The sequence below is a fragment of the Centroberyx affinis genome, unplaced genomic scaffold, assembly GCF_046629955.1.
Source record: "Centroberyx affinis isolate AG114_WGS23_722 - 3 ecotype Tasmania unplaced genomic scaffold, CSIRO-AGI_Caff_v1 ptg003320l_1, whole genome shotgun sequence".
In the NCBI taxonomy this organism is placed as follows: Eukaryota; Metazoa; Chordata; class Actinopteri; order Beryciformes; family Berycidae; genus Centroberyx; species Centroberyx affinis.
The window spans coordinates 32,436-55,961 of NW_027281322.1; the positions used below are offsets into that span (position 1 = coordinate 32,436).

The 23,526-nt window shown below is 42.8% G+C and overlaps 2 protein-coding genes across 3 annotated transcripts in view; one reads left to right on the forward strand and one right to left on the reverse strand.

Moving 5' to 3' along the window:
- Positions 1-1,292: 1,292 nt before the first annotated feature.
- cartl (cocaine- and amphetamine-regulated transcript-like) lies at positions 1,293-3,337 on the reverse strand. Its single transcript, XM_071538642.1, has 3 exons — positions 3,185-3,337; positions 2,552-2,629; positions 1,293-1,687 (listed from the first exon to the last, which is right to left on the reverse strand). Exons 1-3 carry the CDS (start codon positions 3,320-3,322, stop codon positions 1,580-1,582), a joined length of 324 nt encoding a protein of 107 aa, XP_071394743.1. The 5' UTR covers positions 3,323-3,337; the 3' UTR covers positions 1,293-1,579.
- Positions 3,338-7,018: 3,681 nt separating this feature from the next.
- Positions 7,019-23,526, forward strand: part of iqgap1 (IQ motif containing GTPase activating protein 1) — a 49,842-nt gene continuing 33,334 nt past the window's right edge. For both annotated transcript variants that reach the window (XM_071538633.1, XM_071538632.1), the window contains exons 1-2: positions 7,019-7,315; positions 9,152-9,254. In XM_071538633.1, the coding sequence (XP_071394734.1) occupies positions 7,270-7,315; positions 9,152-9,254 (149 nt within the window). In that variant the 5' untranslated portion in view covers positions 7,019-7,269. The remainder of the gene's footprint in view (positions 7,316-9,151; positions 9,255-23,526) is intronic.

Consider the following 23,526-nt stretch of genomic DNA (forward strand, 5'->3'; position numbering starts at 1 on the left):
AATACCAAAGTGGTTTATTTGTACTAAAACAATGTTTCTCTACAAGATTAGCAAGCACTCAAGCAATATTAATAATTTTGGATTATGTCATTTGGTTTATAGAAAATAGCTAGCATTGGTATTCAGTAACAGAAATTTCTACCTTGATCCACAAGTTGCACTGTTCTATCAAAATGAGTAATGCTCAACTCTTTTTGGCCTGACGAATTCCAGGTGAATCTGCATTAGGCTTCCGAGAATAAAGAAGCATTTTGAAATCACTTTATTAACAGTTTGACAAATATGTCTGATATTCAGACTGAAAGCAATCACACAGTTAACAGTGTGAAAATTAGACAAGAGAAATAGAGGTTTAAAATTGCTTCCAGGCCCTAACAGTTTTTTTTCTTCTTTCATCTGAAGGAGCTACAGACATGTTTTCTGCACACATTGGATAAGAGAAGGAAGCAACTGTTTTAGGATTTTATGGAGAGGATGAACATTCAACGCTCACTGCTGACCAGAGAGGTACGGCATGTGTGCAGTATAAACGGCCTTCACACTTTATCTGCCCTTACAGCAAAAAAGCCCCCCCCCCACACACACACACACACACAAACACACCTTGAAAGAGCATCAGGAAGCATAAGACTAGGATTTTCACATCCTATACACAAAAGGTTCATGTCTTCACAGAACACAGAAAACAAGAAAACACAACAGTTCAAGGGCTTTCAGAGTGAATCAGTAACTGACTTCACTGGTGTCATATTAGCCTGAAACAAGATAGTTGACTCTGTGTGAAGGTACAGTAGCAGTCACTGCTGTATGAAAGGTGTTGACAGAGCTGTGTTCACTGTGAAAAGCCTCATTTGCACAGTGCCAGCTGAGTCTACTGCCTGAATACTGTGACGGCTGTTACACAAGCAAAAAAAGATGCAGACAGGATCAATATAAATATTTGTTTTTTTTCCTCAGAGACTGGCTTAATGAACTAAAGTAATTTATTACAGCATTATTCAGAGCGGATCCCCCCTGCCAGGCTGGCAGCCTGGACCCCAGCATGGCCAAGACGCATAAAATCCAGTAATTAACTTCGAGGACATGTTTTATTTATTTATATGAACATAGAGTTGCAGATATCAAAGTATGATTCAATCTAAAACTTGTAAATGAGTAAGCAGAACAAATTCCTGAAAATTAATACCAGCATCAACAACTATCTATTTCAAGATTATCCTAGAAATCCTAGGAAAATATGAGTAAAACAAATTAAACCACAAACTGATATGGCGACAAATCTATTTATTGGACATCAAACATTTAGCGTGCTGCATAATTAGTAATGTCAGCCATACAAAACCCATGCTCTTCTTCTTCTTTTCAGGAAACACACAACAACACATTGTAAACGATACAGGATGATATAAAAGACATAAAAGACAAGAACATGTGATTCTGGCTTGTGGATGTCGGCTGCTGCAGAGCTGATGTGTGTGTGTGTGTGTGTGTGTGTGTGTGTGTGTGTGTGTGTGTGTGTGTGTGTGTGTGTGTGTGTGTGTGTGTTTGTTTGTGTGTGTGTGTGAGGAGCCTCAGGGCTTCAGATACACTTGAGAAGGTAGGAGTTGCAGTTGGCCCCTCTGCCGCAGTCACACAGCTTCCCGATGCGAGGCCCGAATTTCATCGCACACCTGTCGCCCATCCCACACTGAGAGAGAGAGAGAGAGGGAGAGGGAGAGGGAGAGAGAGGGAGAGAGAGAGAGAGAGAGAGAGAGAGAGAGATAGACCATTCACACACTGTTGAATATATGGATTTCAATGAATGGGGGGGGGGGGGGGGGTCATTTAGAGACTGGCCATTGAGAATCTGTATGACTGATGCTCCTAAGTGCCTGCCTCAACATTAATTTGTTAGATTTGATGTTTGAATTGGTAAATTTAAAAATTTAAAAATCACAATTTTCATTTTGACATTGAAGGGGAGGGAGAGAGAGAGCGAGAGAGAGAGAGAGAGAGAGAGAGAGAGAGAGAGAGAGATGCTACTCATTCTCTCCATTCTTCAGTAAAATGAAAATGATGAATTAAATCCTATTAGTCTGGCTCAGATTGAGCTTCTAGCTAATAGGATATTCCCATTTTATTTCTTATTTGTTTTTGCTAATGGGAAATGAGGATTGAGAGGTTTCTGTAGTTTTTTAGTTTCTTTCCTCCAGCTAATTTTAATTAGAGCCACAATCATGATCAGCGTGTAATTACACTCAGTCAGAGACTGTTGTTGGCATTTCTTGTTATCTTTTAATTACTGGCATATCGCTTGCTAACTGGTTTAATTGGACAGCAGTGGAGAAGCATGCAGAATGCACAGCTGACAAATCACTGAATTATATTCTGAGTTTGCTTCACATTACAGCCAATTATGTAAAAAATGCATTTAGAGTTGCAGTAGAGTTGCAGTTAGAGTTAGAGTTAAATAAACGCTTCCTATGGAAAATTCTGTTTTTTTCATTCCAAATTTGTATTTATAATACAATATGAGAATGAGCCAAGCTTCAGAGGATGGAAGTGAAGTTACCAGCGGGATGCTGCCTCTCTTCTCGGTGGAGTAAACCCGGTTGTGCATCGTGCTCAGCAGAGTCTCCAGAGCCTCTATCTGGGAACAGAGAAGATGGTAAAAAAGTAAACAGGTATGAGATGGAAGAGTCAAATCAGCTTCTGTTTCATGTGAACCAGTGATGGAGTGGTGAATAAACAGGTGGGTGAATTATGACCTCCAGTCTGTGATCATAACCATTATAAAACAAAAATCAAGTTTCAAGGCCTATTTAAAAAAAATGATTTCTGCATTTTATACAAGACCAATAACAAAATGAATTATATTTTCAGATGGGTATTCATTTATGTTTTTTCCTATAGAAGATCCCATCCTCACATACAGTTTGACTTACATCAGAACTTTCTATAATGTATACTCTGAATTTCATATCATAAATGCTTATGGAAGCCCAAAAAGGTTAATAAACTCTATTCTGCACATAAAAACGCAGGTAAACTAAATTTAGGTGAGTTTAGTCCCCCAACCCAAACTCCATCCCAAAACATGGAGAAGTGACCCTTGCACGCTGCGAGACCAAACGTCTCTGTAAGTTGACCTTTCCCCTCCCATTGAAATCTATGGGTCACTCGTTATGGCTCTGGTGATACTGACCAGGTCTTTCTCTGCGGCTGCGTCGGGCTTCTCCAGCCCAAAGTCCTCGGCGGAGACTTCCTGGGACGCCTGGCCGCGGCACAGGGCGGACAGCAGGCCGACACACAGCAGTCCGCGGAGCATCCCGGAGCTGTCCATGGTGCTGGAGCCGGTGGAGGAGGGCGGAGGTCCCGGTATAGGAGGAGGGCGGAGGTCGGGGTGGATAAGGGTGGAGGTCCCGGCAGGAGGAGGGCAGAGGTCCCGGTAGGTGGGAGCAGGAAAAAGGCCGGACTGCTTCGGCGGAGTGGAGGGTCGCGGGTCCAGAGATGAGTCTCCCTCCACCCGCCGGACCTTCTTCACTCTTATAGCTATACGGACTCTAGCCCCGCCCGCCCGTAAGGCCGTGCTGCAGGATGAGCAGGGCAATCTGTCTTCAGCAGGCTGGGCTGGTTGGAGGCAGGGAGGTGTAGTGCAGAGAAGAAAACCCACCTACACTCAACTTGTTTACCCACCTTTTTATCTGCAGAATAGAGTTTAGAGAGTCGTGATGCCAGATCGTGGCTGTAATCAGACTAAAAGTCAAGCACGCAGCAGATTTTCCAGTGTAAGAGTTGCCAAGAGTTGTCTGTCCACTCACAGAGCTGGTGTGGCTCTGCAGCCGTTCAAAACTAATTTAACAAAAGAGTTCAATTAAAAGTGTTAAATTAACTCTGATAGGTCTGGGCTGATAGAAACACTCTCGCGTTTGCTGTGGTAATAGGCCATCAGGATAGAGTTGTTGTTGTTGTTGTTGTTGTTGTTGTTGTTGTTGTTGTTGTTGTTGTTGTTGTTTTTAAAGGGGAAACAAATAGACGAAATGCCTCTCTCTCTCACAGTTGATTTTGGTTGGTTTAGCCATATTTTTTATTCACCACTAGACATCACTCTCTACAGGCTGCGGCTGATCCTTCTCAGAAGAAAAGAGAAAATTAGAAATAATACATTTGAGAAGGGCGCTATACAAATCTCACAGCAACAATATAAACTGTACTAGGCCTATACGAATATCATAAGTAGCCTAGATATTATGCCGTCGAGGGTGATAATGTAACTATAAACTCACTATTGAGTACCATAGACACACTGTAGGACCTTATAGGAATATTATAGGATTACATGGATATTAGGCCTGTAGTGATTTTTCGTTCACCCAGTGGTTCTTATACATTCGCGGCTCTCTAACAGATTTGAAGCTATAAGACAGAAGGACGTATTTCCACTGTAGGTCTCTACTTGACACAGTTTAATAAGCGCAGTCCTGTCCCTGGGGGTTTGGATGGAGGATCTGTCCCTGCGGAGACATCAGAGGCTGCAGGACAACACTCATCTGTTTCACACGTTCAACATCGACTTTTATCGATTTGCATTATAGCTGGCAACCAAATGACGCGCTGCTCACGGCTGTGCGCGCGCGTGTGCGTGCGTGTTCTTGTATTTCCATATTTATGAGGGATTTAAAGAGAGATTTTGATGGTCCTTCACTTCTTCAAGGGGTTAGTTTAGGTTTAAAAATTTAGCATTGGAATTAAGATTAGGTTTAGGTTAGATTAGGGGACAAGACTATATAATATACAGTATATATCCCACACTATAATACCATTACAGACTGTGAAAATGCACGGGCACAGGCCACAGCTAGACAGTGTGTCCTCCTTCAAGTAGAGATTGGGTAGAGGTTAAGGTTAGGGGAGATTGTTAAGGGTTGGGGATTAATAAATGAATGTAGTCAGCCAAGGTAAACACAAGTATAGTAAAACGTGTGTATGTGTGTGTGTGTGTGTGTGTGTGTGAGGAAGAGGGCCATTTTACCTTTCTATAGAAGATGGCTATTTCCATCAGTAGGCTATTTCCTCCCCAAGTAGTAATATAGAATATACTATAGACTCTAATACAGTATACTATAGACTCTATACTAATGTAGGCCTACTACAGACCATAGTAATGGACTATTTGTTGATCCTGGTAATGAATGAAAAATGCCACAGATGGACAGTCATAAAGGGGTTAAATCAACAGGCCGGTCTGCTGTTGGGACAGGTGACAGAGAAACAGGTTTGTGTCTGGAAGGTCTCCGGTTTGAATCCCTGGAGCAGCTGGGAAAAGATGGCTGGGGAAAGTGAGTGGAGACTGGAGTCGCCCTCCTGTAGTGCAGGGGTCACTGTAAAACTTTATAAGATTTTGTCCTCCACAAAAACAAAACACATATGGGAGGATTTTTGCTATTCTTGAATTAGTATTGACTGTGTAGACTGTAGTTTGGGAGATAATAGTGATGAGAGTGAAACCTATAATAGCCATTCTTATGCATTCTCTAACTGGGATGGTTTCTAGTGAATTTAAGGGCCCTTATTATAGGAATTCAAGATTTCCTATATTTATATGCATAAATGATCAAATATGTTTATTTGCTTGAGTGGTTAAATTTACCATCCTTTTTTTCCAGGCAGTTTCAGACTAACTCCAGGAAACGCGTCTCAACTAGACTTGGTTCTGATTGGCTCCCTCACTAAACAATTACTGAAATCCGTCCAATCAGGCCAGTTTGCAGCATGTGAACTGGAACGCCTCCACTCAGCAGGTTCAATTAGAGGAGCTGCTGCTGTCGGCCAATCAGGGTCCAGTATTGTGACTGTTCTGCCTGTCAGGACTTACTATGAAGTGACTGTAATGTGTCACTAAAAGTCTACTGAGTTTCAGGTGATAGTGTGAAAAATAGACTATAAATATTCAGTGTGTGGTTTAGGGTTAATAATGCTGGGGTTAGTGTTAGAAACAGGGTCAGAATTATATAGCCTAGTTATGCGCTTAAAATGTACTTTCTCACATACCAGATACTCTTCCTGTCTTCCTTGTCATCACAGAGAAACTGGTCAAAATGTTTTTTTCTAAAAGCAAGAAGCAGCAAAATCCACATCATCCTTTTCAGGACGGCCATGTTTGTTTATTGTTTGCCTGCTGGGTTTGATTTTTGCCATAAAATGAATGCAACACTGTTTAGCAGCTGACTTGGAAGTCCCAGGTGTCAGACATGTGAAAGTACAATTAACCATCAAATTCATTTAACTAAACTACATTTACTTGCAAAAAAAAACACCCTGAAGAGCATTATTCTTATCCTGAGCCAGAGAGTATATTTGGGAACAAAATCATAAAACCTGAATACTACTGGACCTTTCAACTATTCATTATTTTGCTGGGGGAACCCCCTGGAACCCCCCCAGGGACCCCTATAGGTCACCGCCCCCCAGTTTGGGACCCATGGTAAGCAGAATAGAATAGAATAGAATAGAATAGAATGATCTTTATTGTCATTATACTCAGGTACAATGAAATTTCACCTGGCTTCTCTCGGTGTAGTTAAAAATAAAACAAATAAATAAAAGCAGTAATAGCAGCATAATGTTACGAAAGACTTGTGCAAGTACAAATTAAAAATAAAAGGCACTAGGCACTAGTTAAAGGCACTAGGCACTAGTTCAATTTACACATTTACAAATTTACAAAGGTTGAATGTTATAAATATTCATAAATAGATGTGAAATCCTTGTGTTTATAAATTGTGTCTGTGGTAGCCGTCTCTGAGGGTGGAGGTGTGTATGTCACAGTCTTTGATATGTATGTGTGTGTGTCACAGTCCTTGATGTTATGAGTGTGTGTGTGCAGAGGGAGTGTCCCTGCCTGGCAGCGGCCAGCAGGCGGCGCTGTGCCCGCAGTTTGTCCGGGGAAGGCTTGCTGCGGAGCTCTGTTTCCTGAAACGCATACTTTAGGATTAGGAAGAACACACCCAGTGACATCAGTGAGGTTTGAAGAAGACAGAGAGAGAGAGAGAGAGAGAGTGAGAGAGAGAAAAAAAAGTCCCAACTCAGAAACCGTGCAGAGAAGGAAGAAGAGGGCCGGAAAAGGTCCTTCACACTGGTTTTTCCTTCTCCCAGAGCTTCAGCCCCAAGCAGAGCGGGAGCCGAAAAAAAACTGTACAGACTGCTGCGAAACTTTTTTTTTTTTTTTTTTTTTTTGACTAAAGCAAAAGCGTGGAGCGGCGAGAGTCCGGCCGCTCAACAGAAGAGAGGATGTCAACTTCAGACGAGGCAGACGGGCTCCGGCCGAGATATGGCTGTAAGTTCACCACACTTTGCTCACCTTGAGATGCCAGGCGGGCGGCTTCCCCCAGCGGCTCGGGGAAGGGTGGGTGGGGGGGTGGGGGAGGTCGGCGGTCACTCCCTGCTGCTCGGGCGCTAAAACTTACTAAACTTTTCAAAACTTTTCTCACTTATTTCGTGCAATCAGACTGTTTTTTTTTTTATTTTTTTTTATTTCTGACAGCATGGTACAGCCTTATCACGACTTCCGCGTTTTCATTATCACCCATTTCTGAGTAGAGAGGGGGAGGCCTAGCTGCGTTTTCACATAATGTAACTTTCTCATCATCAAGCATATAAAAAGGCTATCAATTGATTTCAGTACGGCTTTATTTATCCCACATGTGTGGCTCAAGGGCGAATGAATAATATGCATAGTTCTAAAGTTATAATAGTTTAGAGTTAACCCTCATATCTGACGCCCAAGCATTTTTTCTTCACTCCTGAGGCAAAGATTTAAAAAAAAGTGTGTGAATTGTTGAAAATGAAGTGTTTGTGTTCATTTGGATTGAACAATAAGTAACTCAAAGTCTGTACAACCTTCATTCATTCAGCAAATGTGAAAAGCAAGAATTAGATTTCTTGGCTGACAGATGATTTGTTCACAGAGTTTTACTTTTGAATAAATCTCAGAAAACGGTCCCAAAAATGGAAATAGTGACAGCAGCCTCATTGTGCGTAGACATAGTTTAGTACTATTGGTATTTTCCAGGCTGATGATGTGTGTGTGATCCCATAGGTTTAAATCTAGTGCCTCAGAAGTGACAGGAGGCTGAAAAGGGGCCTCTTTGTATTGCGTGCCCTCCTGTCCCCATCCCCCCTCCTCCATAATTTAGGAAAAAAAAAAAAAAAAAAACTTTCTTTGGGCAGCATTGCTGTGCAGGCGGGATCTGCTCCGCTCTGTGTGTAATCTCATGGGAATCTCTCTCCATAAAGTCTGCTGCATTGTTTTGTTGTTTTCCTGCCTGTGATAAACCTGTCAATCAAAGACGACATGCATGCCCCACATCATGTATTCAGACAGCCTGGTGATTTATGGTTATGCTCATGTGTAGCTGGCTTAGATTCACGGAGGACTAACGTGAAGCTGGTTTTCCGCGTGAAGTGGTGCAGACCTTTTAGGAAGCGTCTCAGTATGTGGAAGTGCTTAGAGGCCAGGGAGCCGCATGCATGGAGACTGAGGAGAGTTATGCAGGCAGACTCACTGTTACAGCAACTCTTAATACTAGGGCTGGGCGATAATTCAATATAGTTTATCGTCTTTCAGTGGGATCATACTGTGATGATATGAAGATATTTTGATATCATGACACATTTCTGCTGTCTAAATTGATGATGACAAGCAAATTTTACTTCAAAACTCTCATAAAATGAGGTATGGCAGGAATATTATTTGAAAATTTCAGTTTTGTTTGACATCACACCTAACATTACCGTTCGGTTCAATGAGATGAACCATGAACCATATCGTGATATATATTGATATCGAGAAAAATCCTTAAGATTATCGTGATATTGATTTCAACCATATCGCCCAGCCCTACTTAATACCTTGGTGAAGAGACGGACAAACACCTGACTTCTCCATATAATGTATTACTTATCATTAATTAGCTTATCTCATTAATTATCCTCCTGGACTGTTATAAGAGAGAGAGAGAGACAGGGAGAGATTCACAGATTCACTATCATCACATATGAGGATGCAATGATGTCGTCTTAAGTGATTGCATGCATTTCTGCATTGGCTGCATTGCTGTATTGACTCTATGTGTGTGTGTGTGTGTGTGTGTGTGTGTGTGTGTGTCCCCAGCCGTCCTGGATGGCGTGGAGCGGCTCACGGCGGAGGAGATGGACGAGCGGCGGCAGCAGAACATGGCCTACGAATACCTGTGTCACCTGGAGGAGGCCAAGAGGTGAGAGACACACGCTCTGATGCCTTTCATAACATGCAGGTCCAGAGCTGCAGCGGTGATGTCATCCTTCCTTGTCGTCCTTGACATCAGGGCTGGGCAGTCATTCAGTATTATCATTGATATTTGGAATGAGATCTGAAACAAACAAATGATCGAATATTAATGGGAGTTACAGAGTTTGATCAGACTTCAGTTTTGCATGCAGTTCAATGCGATGAACATGTTATTTTGCATATTGCTGTTGTCCTGCCAAAACCTGTGACTCCAGTCTTGATGATCTTCATGTTTTAACTTCAAATGCTCCTCTATGGGTTGGGGAAATGCACTGTGGTCAAGCTAAATGCAAGGCTGTTTTTATTAGTTCCTGAAAAATTTTGGAGATATCATTATGTATCAATCTTAAAATTCTTATGGTTATTGGGATATTAATTTTGTCCATACTGCCCAGCCGTACTTGACATAGCAAGGTGCTGCATCATTGTCACGTCAACTCTCTGCTTTGATGGTTTCACAGTCAGCATGCTGTGTGGTCTGTTGTGGAAATTATTATTTAGGTCAGATCAAAACTGCTACACATTATAGAGCACGGAAAAGGGATTATAGAGAGTGATTGTAGAGCGTAAAATCATAGTTGTAGCCAAGCTGTGGTCATCTGTGTGTGTGTGTGTGTGTGTGTGTGTGTGTGTGTGTGTGTGGGGTCGGTGCAGGTGCATGCAGATGTGTGTTTCCTCTCGGTGTCTCTCTGGAGTCGACCCCGCTCACACGTTCAAAGAGGAACGATTTGAGCGAGACAGGAAGTGACTCAGTCCCTGTTGATTTTAGTATCTCCTACTGTTGCCACAGAAACCCGCGGTTGTCATAGCAACGGGTTCCGGTGTGAGTGCCGGAGTCCGCGTGCGTGTGCGCTCAGATAAAAAGCTCAGTGGTTAATTGCTGCATTGCTGGTGTTTTATAGCCTGAGAGGAGATTGAATTTTTGGTGAACTTCAGGTTACTTCAGTTAGTGACTTACTACATTTCCCAGAATGCTTTTCAACAACCCCCAGACAAGGGGGTGTGATTCAGCTGTGGGTTTTTCACGTGTTGATGGAGAGGGCGATAGCGATGGCATAGTCATGAGAAAGTGAAAGTTTTTCCAGTCAAGAAAATTCAGGGTCTCGCCTTACTCAAAACACAACCTGTCTCTCTGCTGCATTGCCTTCTGGTCTCTCTCCTGCTCCTGTGGGTGGAGAAATTGGTCTCTCTCCTCTTCTACGATGGATTTCTCCCTGTATGATTGTTGAACGTTTCTCGGTGCAAAATGGCGGCTCTAGAAAGAAGCCCTCGCTCTTTGATTCTGAGGGACTGACACCAAAACCTGATGTTTACCGCTGATGTTTTACATCCTGAAACATTTTCTGATATCAAACTCCACTGTAGCTGCTGGAAATAAATCATCATCACTAACACTAACACAACAGAATGCTAGTGTTTTAGGGTGGATTTTCCCTTTTAACTTCCTCTCTAACACTCTTTCTCCCCCCAGCTTCTCTATGTTCCTCTTCTGGCTTGGCTGTGCCTTTACACACCCACCACATTACTGTGTAGGGCTGGGTGATAATTCAATATTATCATTTATCGTCTTTCAGTGGAATCATATGGTGATGATATGAAGATATTTTAATATCGTGACACACATTTCTGTTGTCTAAATTGATGATGACAAGCAAATTTTACTTAAAAACTCTCATAAAATGAGGTATGGCAGGAATATTATTTGAAAATTTTAGTTTTGTTTGACATCACACCTAAAATTACCATTCGGTTCAATGAGATGAACATTAATTTGATTATTAAACGTGATTTTGCATACATGAACCATATCGTGATATATATTGATATCGTGAAAAATCCTTAAGATTATCATGATAGGGCTGCAACTAATGATTATTTTCACTGTCGATTAATCTATCGATTATTTTCTCGATTAATCGATTAGTTGTTTGGTCTATAAAATATCAGAAAATGGTGAAAAATGACGATCAGTGTTTCCCAAAGCCCAAGATGACGTCCTCAAATGTCTTGTTTTGTCCACAACCCAAAGATATTCAGTTTACTGTCATAGAGGAGGAAAGAAACCAGAAAATATTCACATTTAAGAAGCTGGAATCAGAGAATTTTGACTTCTTTTTCTTAAAAAATGACTCAAACCTAATGGATTAATCATTTAATCGTTGCAGCTCTAATTTCATCCATATCGCCCAGCCCTATTACTGTCCCACACATGGTTGTGAGGAGAAGTCATGAGAAGGCCATATAGAGCGCAATGACTGCCAATTACACTCTTAATGAGCTGCTTATGTACAGTACACTTTCCCCCTGAGCCCCCCCCCCCCCCCCCGCCTGGTGCCTGTTGCTTGCGGAAAATAGGCTTCAGGTAGACCGGGCTCCACGCGAACACCTGAGCCTGCAGGGGAACGCTGCGGGGAGGAATGCTGGGAGCGTGTGTTCATGCAAACAGCGCCTGGATGTTCGGTATGAGGAGAATGCCTCTCTCTCTCTCTCTCTCTCTCTCTCACAGGTGCGCAGCAGGGTGTGAGAGTGTTACCTGTGTCAATCTGTGTGTGTGTGTGACACAGAGATCGCTGCAGGAATGCATTGTGGGTCTGTCACTATTACGGCACTACGGCTCTTGATGCGTTCAGACTCTCCAGACTCAGCCGGTGTTTGGTCATCGCTCGTCTCTCTCTCTCTCTCTCTCTCTCTCTCTCTCTCTCTCTCTCTCTCTCTCTCTCTCTCAGCTGTGGGATGCAAACGATGTGTTGTTATCGCTCTTATTTTCATGTTCCCATTGAACGCAGTGTTAAAGTCTGAGGCTCATGCTGCCTGCTGTGAGCATTATCATGGTATATTTGAATGATCGGCGCCCAGCTCACACCTTTCTCCTCTCCCAGTGGAAGACATTAAATTACGTGTCAGTTGATTTTAGTTGATGGTCTCATTCAGGCCCATTCTGCAGTCTTTCTTTCTTTCTTTCTTTCTTTCTTTCTCTCTTTCTTGCTTGCTTTGTTTCTTTCTTTCTTGCTTTCTTTCTTTGTCACTATGGGTTCGTGTACTGTATGTACGCAAACAAATTGCTTTTTTGGACTGAACTGAACTACTTTCAGTTCAGTCAACCTCCTTCTTTATTTCCGCTTTCTTGCGTTCTTGCTTTCACTCTTTCATTCTCTCTCTCTCTCTCTCTCTCTCTCTCTCTCTCTCTCTCTCTCTCTCTCTCTCTCTCTTCCTGGGAATGCAGTTGGCCGTGTTTTCTGTGCGATGCCTCTGCGTATTGATCCGTGTACGGTGCTGGCTTGAGCATTCTCTCCTTCTCCTTATCAAATCAGTGTATAGCCAACTGTTTCCAGCCTGTTTTCAACTGAAGATGAACGATGTCTAATAATGTGTGAAGTCAGGAAGTCCCATGTCCTCCAACCCTCTCTCTCTCTCTCTCTCTCTCCCTTGGTTCCTGTCACTCTGCACTGTGCAGTGAAGTAAAGCTGGAAGCAGGTTACATGTCACTCTGTCTGTTCTCAGTGGGTGGTGTGGTGATTTTTGGGCGCAGCAGGCGGGGCATCGGGAAGGTTTGGATCCCTCAGGCCAAGCAGATCCCACACCTTATTTGAACCACAGCAGGGTGAGAGTGTGAGAGCATATGTGCGGTTGGTCTCGCCTGCATGGGTGTGTATGTTAGAGTTAGACTGATAGATCAGCTTGATAGATATTCATGTAGTCTGCTGCTGATATGATGGAGGCTCCTCCCTGACCGCAGCTACATAAAAACAGTGACAGTCTGAAAAACCTGCAATTAAATTTTATTTTCTTTGCACTTATTCATTTAAGTGCTCCATTGTGTTTTTTTGTAAATTAATTCTTCATTTAAAGGCCGTAATGTCTCCCAAAGTCTCCTCTACCATTGAATAGGTGTGGTGGGTCTCTCTGCCTTAAGGAGCTACTAACACTAAAAGAATTTCATTTCAGTCTGTATTTCAGTGGAGAGTTTTAGTGTCCCATGATGGTCTAACTGCTTTTTCAGAGGCTTTTCCACCCCGACAAGAAGACCATTCTGAGGGGAAACACTGAATACTTTTAAATTTGGACATAAAAATTTACAGATATTGAAGATTGGAGTAAAATATGTATGTATATGTATTGGCCTTCAGAAACCCATATCAGTCAAACTGTAATACGTGTGTGAGTGTGTGTTGTGTTTGTCTCCGTCTCCCTCCTGAGTCACTCTGTAGGAGTCATTGTTCAGCCTACTGAGGTAAATGATTGCTTTGTTTCTATGAAGAAGAGATGAAAGCTAAACCGGTGGGATTAACTGTGCAGCTGAGGGAGTGTCAGCCTACTGGATGTGATGTAGAGTGAGTGTACCTCAGAAAAAGTATGCGCCCGCCCCCCCGCTCCAGTACTACTCCCCAACCGAGCTTCACTCACCACGTCACTGCACATTACTTCATTTTTCTCAAGCTGCTATTTGTGGCATTCATCCTCCCTCTCTGCGTGGTGAGGTGGTAGATGCACTGTCAGGGAAAAGGAGGGTGGTGCACTTTCACCGAACTGGTCTAGTCACAGCAGACTGACAGACAGGCAGATATGGAGCTCTCTGCTCTCTGCTCTCTGCGGCTGTGATGGTATCTATAAATGTCGCAGCGTTTTGCATTGAATAAACACATGAATGGGTTCCCACCGGTCTTGAAAATCCTAGAAAGATTCTGGATTTGAGACCAGTAAAAATAATTCATTTAAAGTTAATGGATGGCTTTTGAAAGTACTTGATTTAAAAAAAAAAATAATATAGCACCCAAATTCATCAATATGCCTCAGCTCCCAGGATCAAAACCCTGAGATGGAGATTTGTGTTAAAATGAAGGATTTCACCAGGATTTTCACCTTCTGGACTTGACAGGATTATGAATAAAAAACAAAGCCTCCATGATGTCTTATTTTGACCAATGTCACATCTTACTCCAAAACCTGCCAACGTTGAGTCCTTGAGTTTCACCAAAAAGTCAAGCGAAAAGGAATTTGCTTGAATTTGATGTCCAACTGAGTGTGGGAACCCTCCAATGATTAAAAGCGTCTTTTCGGTCACACAGAGGCCTACAGCTTCTTTTCCATGACAACCACTCACCATGTGTGAGTGTGTAGCCCACATAATTGTTCCAAGGTTATTCATTGTGGCCATTACATCTAAAGCCTATTGAAAACTAGACATTCTGTAATCGAGTCAAGCCATTGCCCCTTCTTTAACCCCGGTGATGAACTTTTCCATTACTTCCCACACTCAGACAGAACAGAACATTGGGTAGAGTTTTTATGATCTGGTTTCTGAATACAGATCAAAGGTTATTTCCCAGTGCAATGTTCACCTGCAAAAGACAAACTAACAACAAAACCAAAAAAAGCAGCATAGGCCCTTTCTGCTAATGTGGCTGCCGTACTTTTGCTTTGACTTTGTAGGGTATAGATCAGTTCTCACCACTGCCCACAATGGTAACACCTTACAATAAGGGTCACTAAGTTAAGGGTTAGTTAATGCTTAATAACTAATGTAACTAAGTTAACTAATGTGTCTGGTAATCATTTACTAATCGGTGTTCATGTTAACTAAGATATTAATTTATACATTATTTGTCATCTTTATAAACTATTAAATAATGTATAAATACCTTAGTTAACATGAACACCATTAGTAAATTACACATTAATTAACTGTTAATTATGGGTTAGTTAATGCTTATTAAGCATTAACTAACCCTTATTAAGCATTAACTAACCCTTAACTTAGTGACCCTTATTGTAAAGTGTTACCAATACAGGTGTTGTCATTGACATATCTTTCTGTTTCTGTTATCAGACGACTGCACAATAAAAAGTGATTTCATCGAGGGTCACAAAATGTGAACAGCGCAGAATTACCATTAGCCTTGCTTAGCTAGTTAGCATTTTATGACCCTCGATCAAATCACTTTTTTATAGTTGCGCAGTTGAAACGGAAAGATATGCCAATGACAACACCAGTCAGCGATGTTTGTGAAATATTGACAGCAACAACGGGCCAGATTCTTGAATTTGTTTTCTGTCCTTTTTTTAATGTAGGAGCCCATGTGCTTTCTGGGAACAAACTTTCACTGTGGACTCTGTGTTGGTGCAGTTCAGTTTGTCCGGCCGTAACTGACCTCCTCATACCTGCAGTTGGCCAGGTTTCCTCCCCAGTCTCACTGCCTGTCTCACTGCCTGTCTCACTGCCTGTCTGACAGACAGACAGACAGACAGACAGCATGCTGTTGTTTTGGCTCTGAGCTTGGAGGCAAACCACCGACTGCCTGCCTCACAGAATGCTTTTTGTTGCTCTGCTCTTGCAGGCAATCCATTCTGGTTAGGTCATAGTTTGTATATGCGCGTTTTTGTGTGTGTGTGTGTGTGTGTGTGTGTGTGTGTGTGTGTGTGTGTGTGTTGTTTGTGTGGCAGCTAAGATACGCCGCCCTTGCCAAAAATACACTTATTTGGTTTAGTCTCTGTTGACAAATGGCTGATTTACATAGAATCCACTCCGTCTGTTTTTTTTGCATTTTAAGCCTGTGAGGAGACGTAACTATGCCTGATACTGATACTGAAGAGCTGTCAGAGGAGAGCTTGTTGCTGTTGGTACAGATCGTACGAATACTAGCGTGGTTCCTGGGTTACATCATTGACAGTGAGATAATGTATTGCTCCAAGTCTTGATCCCTCATGATTGTCTCTTCTGGTGTGACGATACGGCCCCCGGGCCTTTCAGGAGATTTAATAAACTGTTGTTCCCAGAGAAAGCTTCACAGGAAGAACCTCTCTTTAAAGCATCATATCAATGTTTTTTTTAAAGTCAGTACAAATAGTCCAGGTTCCCCTTTCCTCTCTATTTTTAGTGCTGGTTTCTGCACACACTCAGCATAGTTGCAGGCATCGGCGCTCGTTTTCCCTCCCATCAGAAGAAGCCATTTGCTGCCATTCATTCTAGTCTTCGTTTGGTTTGGTCAAAGTTTCTGTTTATTCTCCTTATTTCATTGAGCTGAGTTGAGTGTTTTCATCTCAGCGCTGCGTTACGTTCCGCTCTGCTTGCTGTCAATCAGCTGACACCCACAGGGAGAAATGGAAGTCTCCCCCAGGAAATAATACCTCAAAAACATGTATTGTATTATTATGACATTATTGTCACATCCATGTCTTGATTTCATTTGGGGCGTCTTTGTTAGGCGTTGCAGTATTTAATTTCAAGCTGGGTTTTGACACCGTGAAGTTTGTATTTTAAAAACTGTAAACTGGATGTAGACAGAAGTAAATGGGCTGTAATTCTCCTTTCAGAATACATTATTGCTAAAGTTGGACCGCAGCAGGCATTTATGGTGTAAACGGCACAAGCTGAAGTCTCTCTTTCCACATCGATGTCAGGCTTTACAGAAGCTCCATCTTCTCGCTCGCCCTCAGCAGAGCTCTGCAACACCAGCCCAGTTCCCCTTAAAGCGTGGGCCATTTGCCAGTAATTTCCTGTTTTCAAATAATTTCCAGGCACTCTTGTGTATAGCTGCTGCTGCAATGAATATTATGTAATCTCAGGCCTGACATTGTGCTGCCTTGCAGAGAAGCACAGTGTGTACAAGCATTTTTCGTGGTGAAACTCTGTGAGCCGTGATACGATCTGTCCTCAGGTGACTGCTGGAATCCTGATGTGTCCTGCCTCCTAACTCCCTGTAATCAAATAGAGATTTTAATGCTATTAGGCCTTCTGTGGTAAAGGCCTGAAGGTTGTTACATTAAAGCAATAACCCATTTTCATACAAACAGATCGTCATTTCACTACTCTCTATTGCCGATTGCTGTAACACAATAATGATTTAACATACAGTATATCCAGTTAAAAGCTTTTCCACTGTCCGGTGTCTGGTAGCTCTTTCCTGGGAAAAATCCTCTCTGCCGCACAAGAAGTGATGCGTTTTACGTTTCCGGTTTGTTTGGAATGAACAGAAGAAGAACTGCGTAGTTAGCATGAGCAGCGATAGCCACCATGGCTGGACAGACAAAGAGAAGAGCGACACCTACAGAAACTCAAACTGCAGCAACAGAAAATCCAAGCTCCGCCCACACTGATTGAAATTTCACAGTCAAAGTGCCTCACAAAGTTAGCACTGTTGAACACTGTGTTTTGGTTGGTGTGAATGTTAGAGGGCTACTCGCTTTTGGCAGCCGGCCTGACTAGCAGAGGCTGCTGCGGGACTGCAGTGAGAAAAACTTGTCAGTCAACGATTCAGAAAGGCCAACTGAATGACAGGGAGGGAGGGAGTGAAAGACGAGGGGATCAATGCTGCTGCATAAAGGCCCTGCAAAACACTACAGAAACCCCCCCCCCCACCCCCCCACACTCCTCCCCAGCCTCTCACCTAGCCGTCTGTGAAACCTGAGACGAGAAGTTACTCTTCCGGTTTGGATATCAGTCAGGGGCAAACCCTGAGCGTTTGAATCACAGATGTGATAAAACCAGAGAGTCATAGAGAGGTGAGGTTGTATGCAGAGGGGGAAAGCCTGTTTTATTCAGTGAGGACAGAGACCTGCAGTCTCATGTAATTGACTGTAGCCCCCCACCCACCCACCACCACCACCACCCTCCCCCACCCTCCCCCACCTTGCTTGATCAGCAGGCCCGGCTTAATCTGACAGCCTCAGGCTTGGTCGGTTTCCTATTTTTGCAGCCATGTCAGCCCTTCGCTGGTATTTGGACCTATCTGGGGACAATAACCATAACCATAGCCATAACCCTGGAGGTCCGATGGGACGTGATGAGTATTTGGTCTTAGTGGGAAGCCTGCGGGACTGGTGTGTCTTGTAATGGGACAAAGGTCACATCCATCAGCAGTGCAGTGCTTTTAACAATGGAGCCACAACGACAGTCTTTAAATCTGTCTCACCTAAACTCACTGGAAACTAGGGCTGGGTAATAAGACCTCAAATCTATATCACTACATATTGTCACATTTACCTTTTTAATGATAAATTGAAATACCCTGGTTCATAAATACCACACTTGGCACTAGTGTCATGGCTCTACAAGAAGATAAAAATGAAAGTGTCTCACATTTCTTTTTACTTTTAGAAATAAATAATATATTTCTTCTTCGCCATACACTAACAATATACAATGAGGTGGTTATATTTAAGTGATGAATCAAATTGTTTGTTTCATTTAATAATTGGTGCCGTTGTCCGACTTCGGACTTTTTTAACTTTGCTTTATTTTGCCATTTGCATCATGTTTGCTGAAGTCAAATGACCAACACAAAATCCTTTTCCAGTACCAAGTCTTCCTTATTTTCATTTGACTCATTGTCCTTATCTGAGTCATGTTTGGCATTAACTGTAGGACAGTGAGGCTCTTTTTGTTTTGAATGAGGTGCATAGGCTGGACAAGGTGGATGTGTCTTTTATATTGTAGTTTTTCTCAAGAGCACAAGAACTGGGGAAAGCTTTTTACCAAACATACTGTCACAAGGAAAATTAGGTCGGTGAGAGGTTCATATTGCCGGTATCTGTGAGTTTGCTGTATACCGCACATTGGAAGCGCATTGGAATAGCAAATATGGCTGATTACCGTCATACACGCTGTCAGCCCAGCTGCTATCTGACTGTGTGAGAGTGACTGGAGAGGTCAGTCGGTGCAGGATTCCACTGCTGCAGCAAAGCATGTAATGGACAACTTGGCTCTCGCTCTCATCTTTTTTTGTGCTCCCTCCTGTCATCTTTCTCCTCGTTCTCTCCATCCCTCTCTTTGTGCTTTGTCTCGCTGAAACAGCCCCGCGTTCGTGTTTGGGTTCACAGTGTGTTTTTCCCCCCCGGATTGTTGTTCCCCTGTAATTTCAGAGTCGTCTAGTAGCTTTTTCTTCCTGCTTGGACACAAACTGGCCCTGTTTCTCAAGGCCGCTTCTTTAATTAGACACCAGTTCAACATTACAATGGAGGAGGTGGGAGGTAGCGAGGGAGAGAAAGCAGGACAGAGGGAGGGAAGGAGGGAAGGAGGGAGGGAGGGAGGGAATGAATAGAAAAGTGTATCTGTACCTTGACATTGTGCTGTGTTTAGATAAGGCACACCACACATTTGCCTTTCCCTTCCAGCCATTCTATGAACATACTTCCTTCTCACACGCATGGATGCACACACATACATAATGCCAAGTACAATACAGAACGGTGCATTGTTAAAAAGCGCTGGCAGCTTGTTGATATCGGGGCAGGCTTGTCGTCACTCAGCCCTTTGCCCCTCTGCTCACCCTCCAGTCCCTCTGTTGCTTTGTGTCCAATGTTAGCACAATGTTTGCCTTTTTATAATGGCTGTTTTGTGTGTTGCTGGTCAGGGAGGCGGTGTCTAGGTCTTTTTCTACTATTGGAAAGATGGTGGATGAAAGGAGAGCAGCTATAGGGAATGAAATCTAAGCTTAGTTGTACACTAAACAGATGCCACTACAGCCCTTATTCCCACAGCAACTGCAGCCCAGCTTTGTTGTGCATCAAGATGCATGTCAGGCAAATATCTATCTATTTATAAATATTTATCATTTGATGGATTTCCCACTGAAAATGTTTTAGAAATTAATGGAATGGAATACCGAGGGATATAGGTTCACAATTTAAGCCAATATATTTTGCCCACCATAGCTAGCTACTGGAATTTAGCCTAGGTAGGGTAGGTAGCTAGTAGCTAACTAGCTAGTGAGCTAGCTAGCTTCCCTGCTAAAGTCAAGCAATCGTTGTAATTGTTGCTCCCAAGCTTGCTAGTTAGGTCTGTCTGAAGTCAAGTAATGCTAGTTTTATATATGACAATCTTACGGTAGAGTTTCCTAACCCGAGAATGGCGAAAGTCCAAGTGGCCTCGGTGGGAAAAAGGTAAATTGGATGCAAAACAATGCAAAGTGGGAACAGGAACAGAGCTGCAGGTTCAACTCAGTTGAAATGAAGTGTTCACTCACTGGCTGATGGCCAATGGCAATCTAGGACAGCCATGAGTATTCATTTTCCTCTTAAGCGTGACATAATTCTTCCGGATCCCGCCCCCCGTTAACATAGAACCTCCTTGGTTAAGTCGAACATGAAAATGAATAGTAAAATGATTGTCTTTAACTACGCCCAATGTTAATATTGACATTTTTTTCATTCAAGGGTTCCTGTATTATGCATTGCTTTATTTGTTGAGGTGGATTCTGACGGGCTTCAATGCTGCAATGAAAAAAAAAATGCTAGCCATACTTAGCTTGGCATTCCAGCATTTTTTGGCTTTAATTGTGACACGTGGATTAACACAACATCTGCTCCATGGTTGTTAGTTAAATACTTTTTATGCCTCCGCGCCGGTGACAGCTGTGGCTGGAGGCATAATGTTTTCAGGTTGTCTGTACGTACGTCCATCCGTCCCATTCTTGTGAACGCGATATTTCAGGAACGCCTTGAGGGAATTGCTTCAAATTTGGCACAGACGTCCACTTTCGATTTTGGTGGTCAAAGGTCAAAGGTCAAGGTCCCTGTGACCTCACAAAAGACGTTTTTGGCCATAACTCAAGAATTCATACGCTAATTATGACAAAATTTCACACAAATGTCTAATAGGATAAAATGATAAAGTGATGACATTTTATATCCAAAAGGTCAACTTCACTGTGACATCATAATGTTTTGCTTGTTGCTTAGCTGAGAAAACGATCTTGGGTCATTCTACAAAAACGGTGGAAGTGCTGTGTTCAATAAATAAAGACTGTCCTTGCAATGATAAAACAAAGTTTATTGGTGGAGGCATACAACTGTGAGGCAGTTATTTCTAGTTTAAAAATTCAGTAATGCATTAAAATGTGCAATAATAAAAAAAGAACAATTGGCAAATGGGATCCAAAAATCCCATTCATTTTCAACATTGGTGAAAAAAAAATGGATCCGGATAGAATCAGAAAGCCCTGGTCAGAGTGACTCTCCTTCAACCGGACGGCCTGGGTTCAAGCTCTGCTGAAAACCCTCCCAGCTCCAGTGGCGCTGCTCTGTAGCTGATCTGCACTCTGATTGGAGGAGGATTTCCCTATGGGGATCAATACAGTATCACATTGTCGTTATTTTTAAAGCCCTGACCCAACTGACTTACACAGTGAGCAGAGAGCCATTAGGCTGCTCCCTAAGAGGGCCGAGTGAACAATACATCTTAACATTATAATAACAAAGCCTGTGGTCTGTTAGTATAAGCGGCATATTATCTAGCGGTTATGAAACAGGAAGTGCAGTGGAAGCTCTTTGTGCAACAAGAAGTGTGTGTGTGTGGCTCAGGGACAGACCTGGGAAAGGGGAAGTCTGTAAACAGTCAGCCGGTGGACTCTCCATAGACAAGATTCTCCACCTCCATAGACAAAACATTATTCATTGACCCCCTGCAAACAACTCATTCACTGTGTCATCGTGTGTGTGTCTGCTCTGACAGTTCAGGTGCTCCAATAAAATAATGCTGCTGGATACACTATGCTAGTCAAGGCGTTCTACATGGATCTAAATTCACCAGTATAGACCTTTTCCTTTTCCAGTAGTCAGGACTCTCCAGTAGAGTAGAGGATGTACGGGGACAGAAGCTCTGAGACTGACTGCTGGCCAGCTGTCTGGATGTCTTCCTGGAGAGACAGTGGTGAGGTGGCAGGCCTCTTCCTATGAGACTGACCTCTGACCCCTGCACTGGCTTAGGCTTCCTGCCAGGACAGAGGATGTGGGACCGGATAGGATACTGATGCTGATGCTTTCTAATGTGTGCCGGCACTGTAGTGTTGCAGTGTTTCTGTTATCACAGCTGGTTTGATCTCACAACCAAGGTGCTAGCTATGCTATTACTTTCTAATTCACGATTGTAATGTATTATTACGTATGCATTATTGTTATATTATACTCCAGAACTAAAAGACCTCAGAATGCCTTCACTGGAAGAACCGAGTAACAGACGGCTGTTTCACATGATGTCACTTCGTAGTCATGAAGTCTGGTCGTTTTTCTTGTTTTCAAGTTCAAGTTTGTTTATTTCTATAGACCTTTATCACAGCACGTCTCAAAGGACTGCACAGAGAATGAGCCTAACTAGATCTGGCTGATTAACAGTCAACCATAGAACAGGATGATATAGGACAAACATCACGAGGAGCAAGACACACAAAAACATTTTTATTTTTAGCAAGACATGACAGCCTTCCTATTCTACATTTTCTGATTGGATTAACTAGCGACACCTTGTGCCAAAACTTGGCAGAAACTTGGAAGATTTTTCCGATATAAGTTTTAATTTATTTGGAGAGCATGACACTTTTGATTGCTGGTTAGAGGCTGAATAGCAATCTTACTCGATTTGTTTTTGTTTCTGTGGTTACAGTTCTACTTAAGTGAAGCCCATGGATGCTAGCTGCAGACATTTCCGTACAGACCGTTTTTGACCGAAGCTTGTAAATGATTTAAGCTTGTGAGAAAATATTTTTCAATCAGTATTTTGTGTAGGATAATGTACAGGAAAGTCTCGGGGCCTTGATTCACCCTGCTGGGGCTTGTTTTGTGATAAAGACCGGCTCGCTGTACATTAGCTCTTACACAGCTTGTTCTCAAGAGACTCTTGCATCTTCCAATCTCCCATTTTAACTTGCTGTTTATTTAGTGTACATCTCCACAAGATTCCAGACAAGACTCTCATATTTGTGGCTGTTTTCTAATCGTACGCATGCCTGTTTGTGTCATGTTCGCCATTTGACATTTGTTTTGGCTGCTGTCCTCTGTTGCTGGAATTCAATTGTCGACATTCTAAAATCCCATTCATAGCTGCTGCGCATACTGGTTAAGTGGAGGGTGTGTCTGTGTTTGTGCTTGGCTGGGAAGGGTGTGTAGGCCTGATAAAAGAACCATTAGTTTGGAGCCTTTATGGAGCCTTTCACTGCTCCAGTGTGGAGTGAAAGGAGGGGGTTGTTCCAGGCCGGCCGGCTCCGGCCCTGCGCCTCGGGGCCGGACACCCTGGCCTCAATAGCAGCCTGTGTCTGGAGACCCCATGTCACGACTTCCTGGGAGGGGGAGTTGTTTCAGCTGGTTGTTAGCCGACCTGTGCGCTGCAAAGTGTGTGTGTGTGTTCGTGTGTGTGTTCGTGTTCATGTGTTCATGTATTTCTAGACTTATGAAGACCCAATTTCCTCACAAAGATAGGAAGTGAGGACATTTTGGCCAGTCCTCATTTA

Excerpts from the sequence above, each read along its gene's own strand:
- cartl (XM_071538642.1), bottom strand. The coding sequence starts at position 3,322 with ATGGACAGCTCCGGGATGCTCCGCGGACTGCTGTGTGTCGGCCTGCTG. Across the intron at positions 2,630-3,184 it reads CAGCCGCAGAGAAAGACCTG|ATAGAGGCTCTGGAGACTCT; the intron begins GTCAGTATCACC and ends CTCTGTTCCCAG. Across the intron at positions 1,688-2,551 it reads AGAGAGGCAGCATCCCGCTG|TGTGGGATGGGCGACAGGTG; the intron begins GTAACTTCACTT and ends TCTCTCTCTCAG.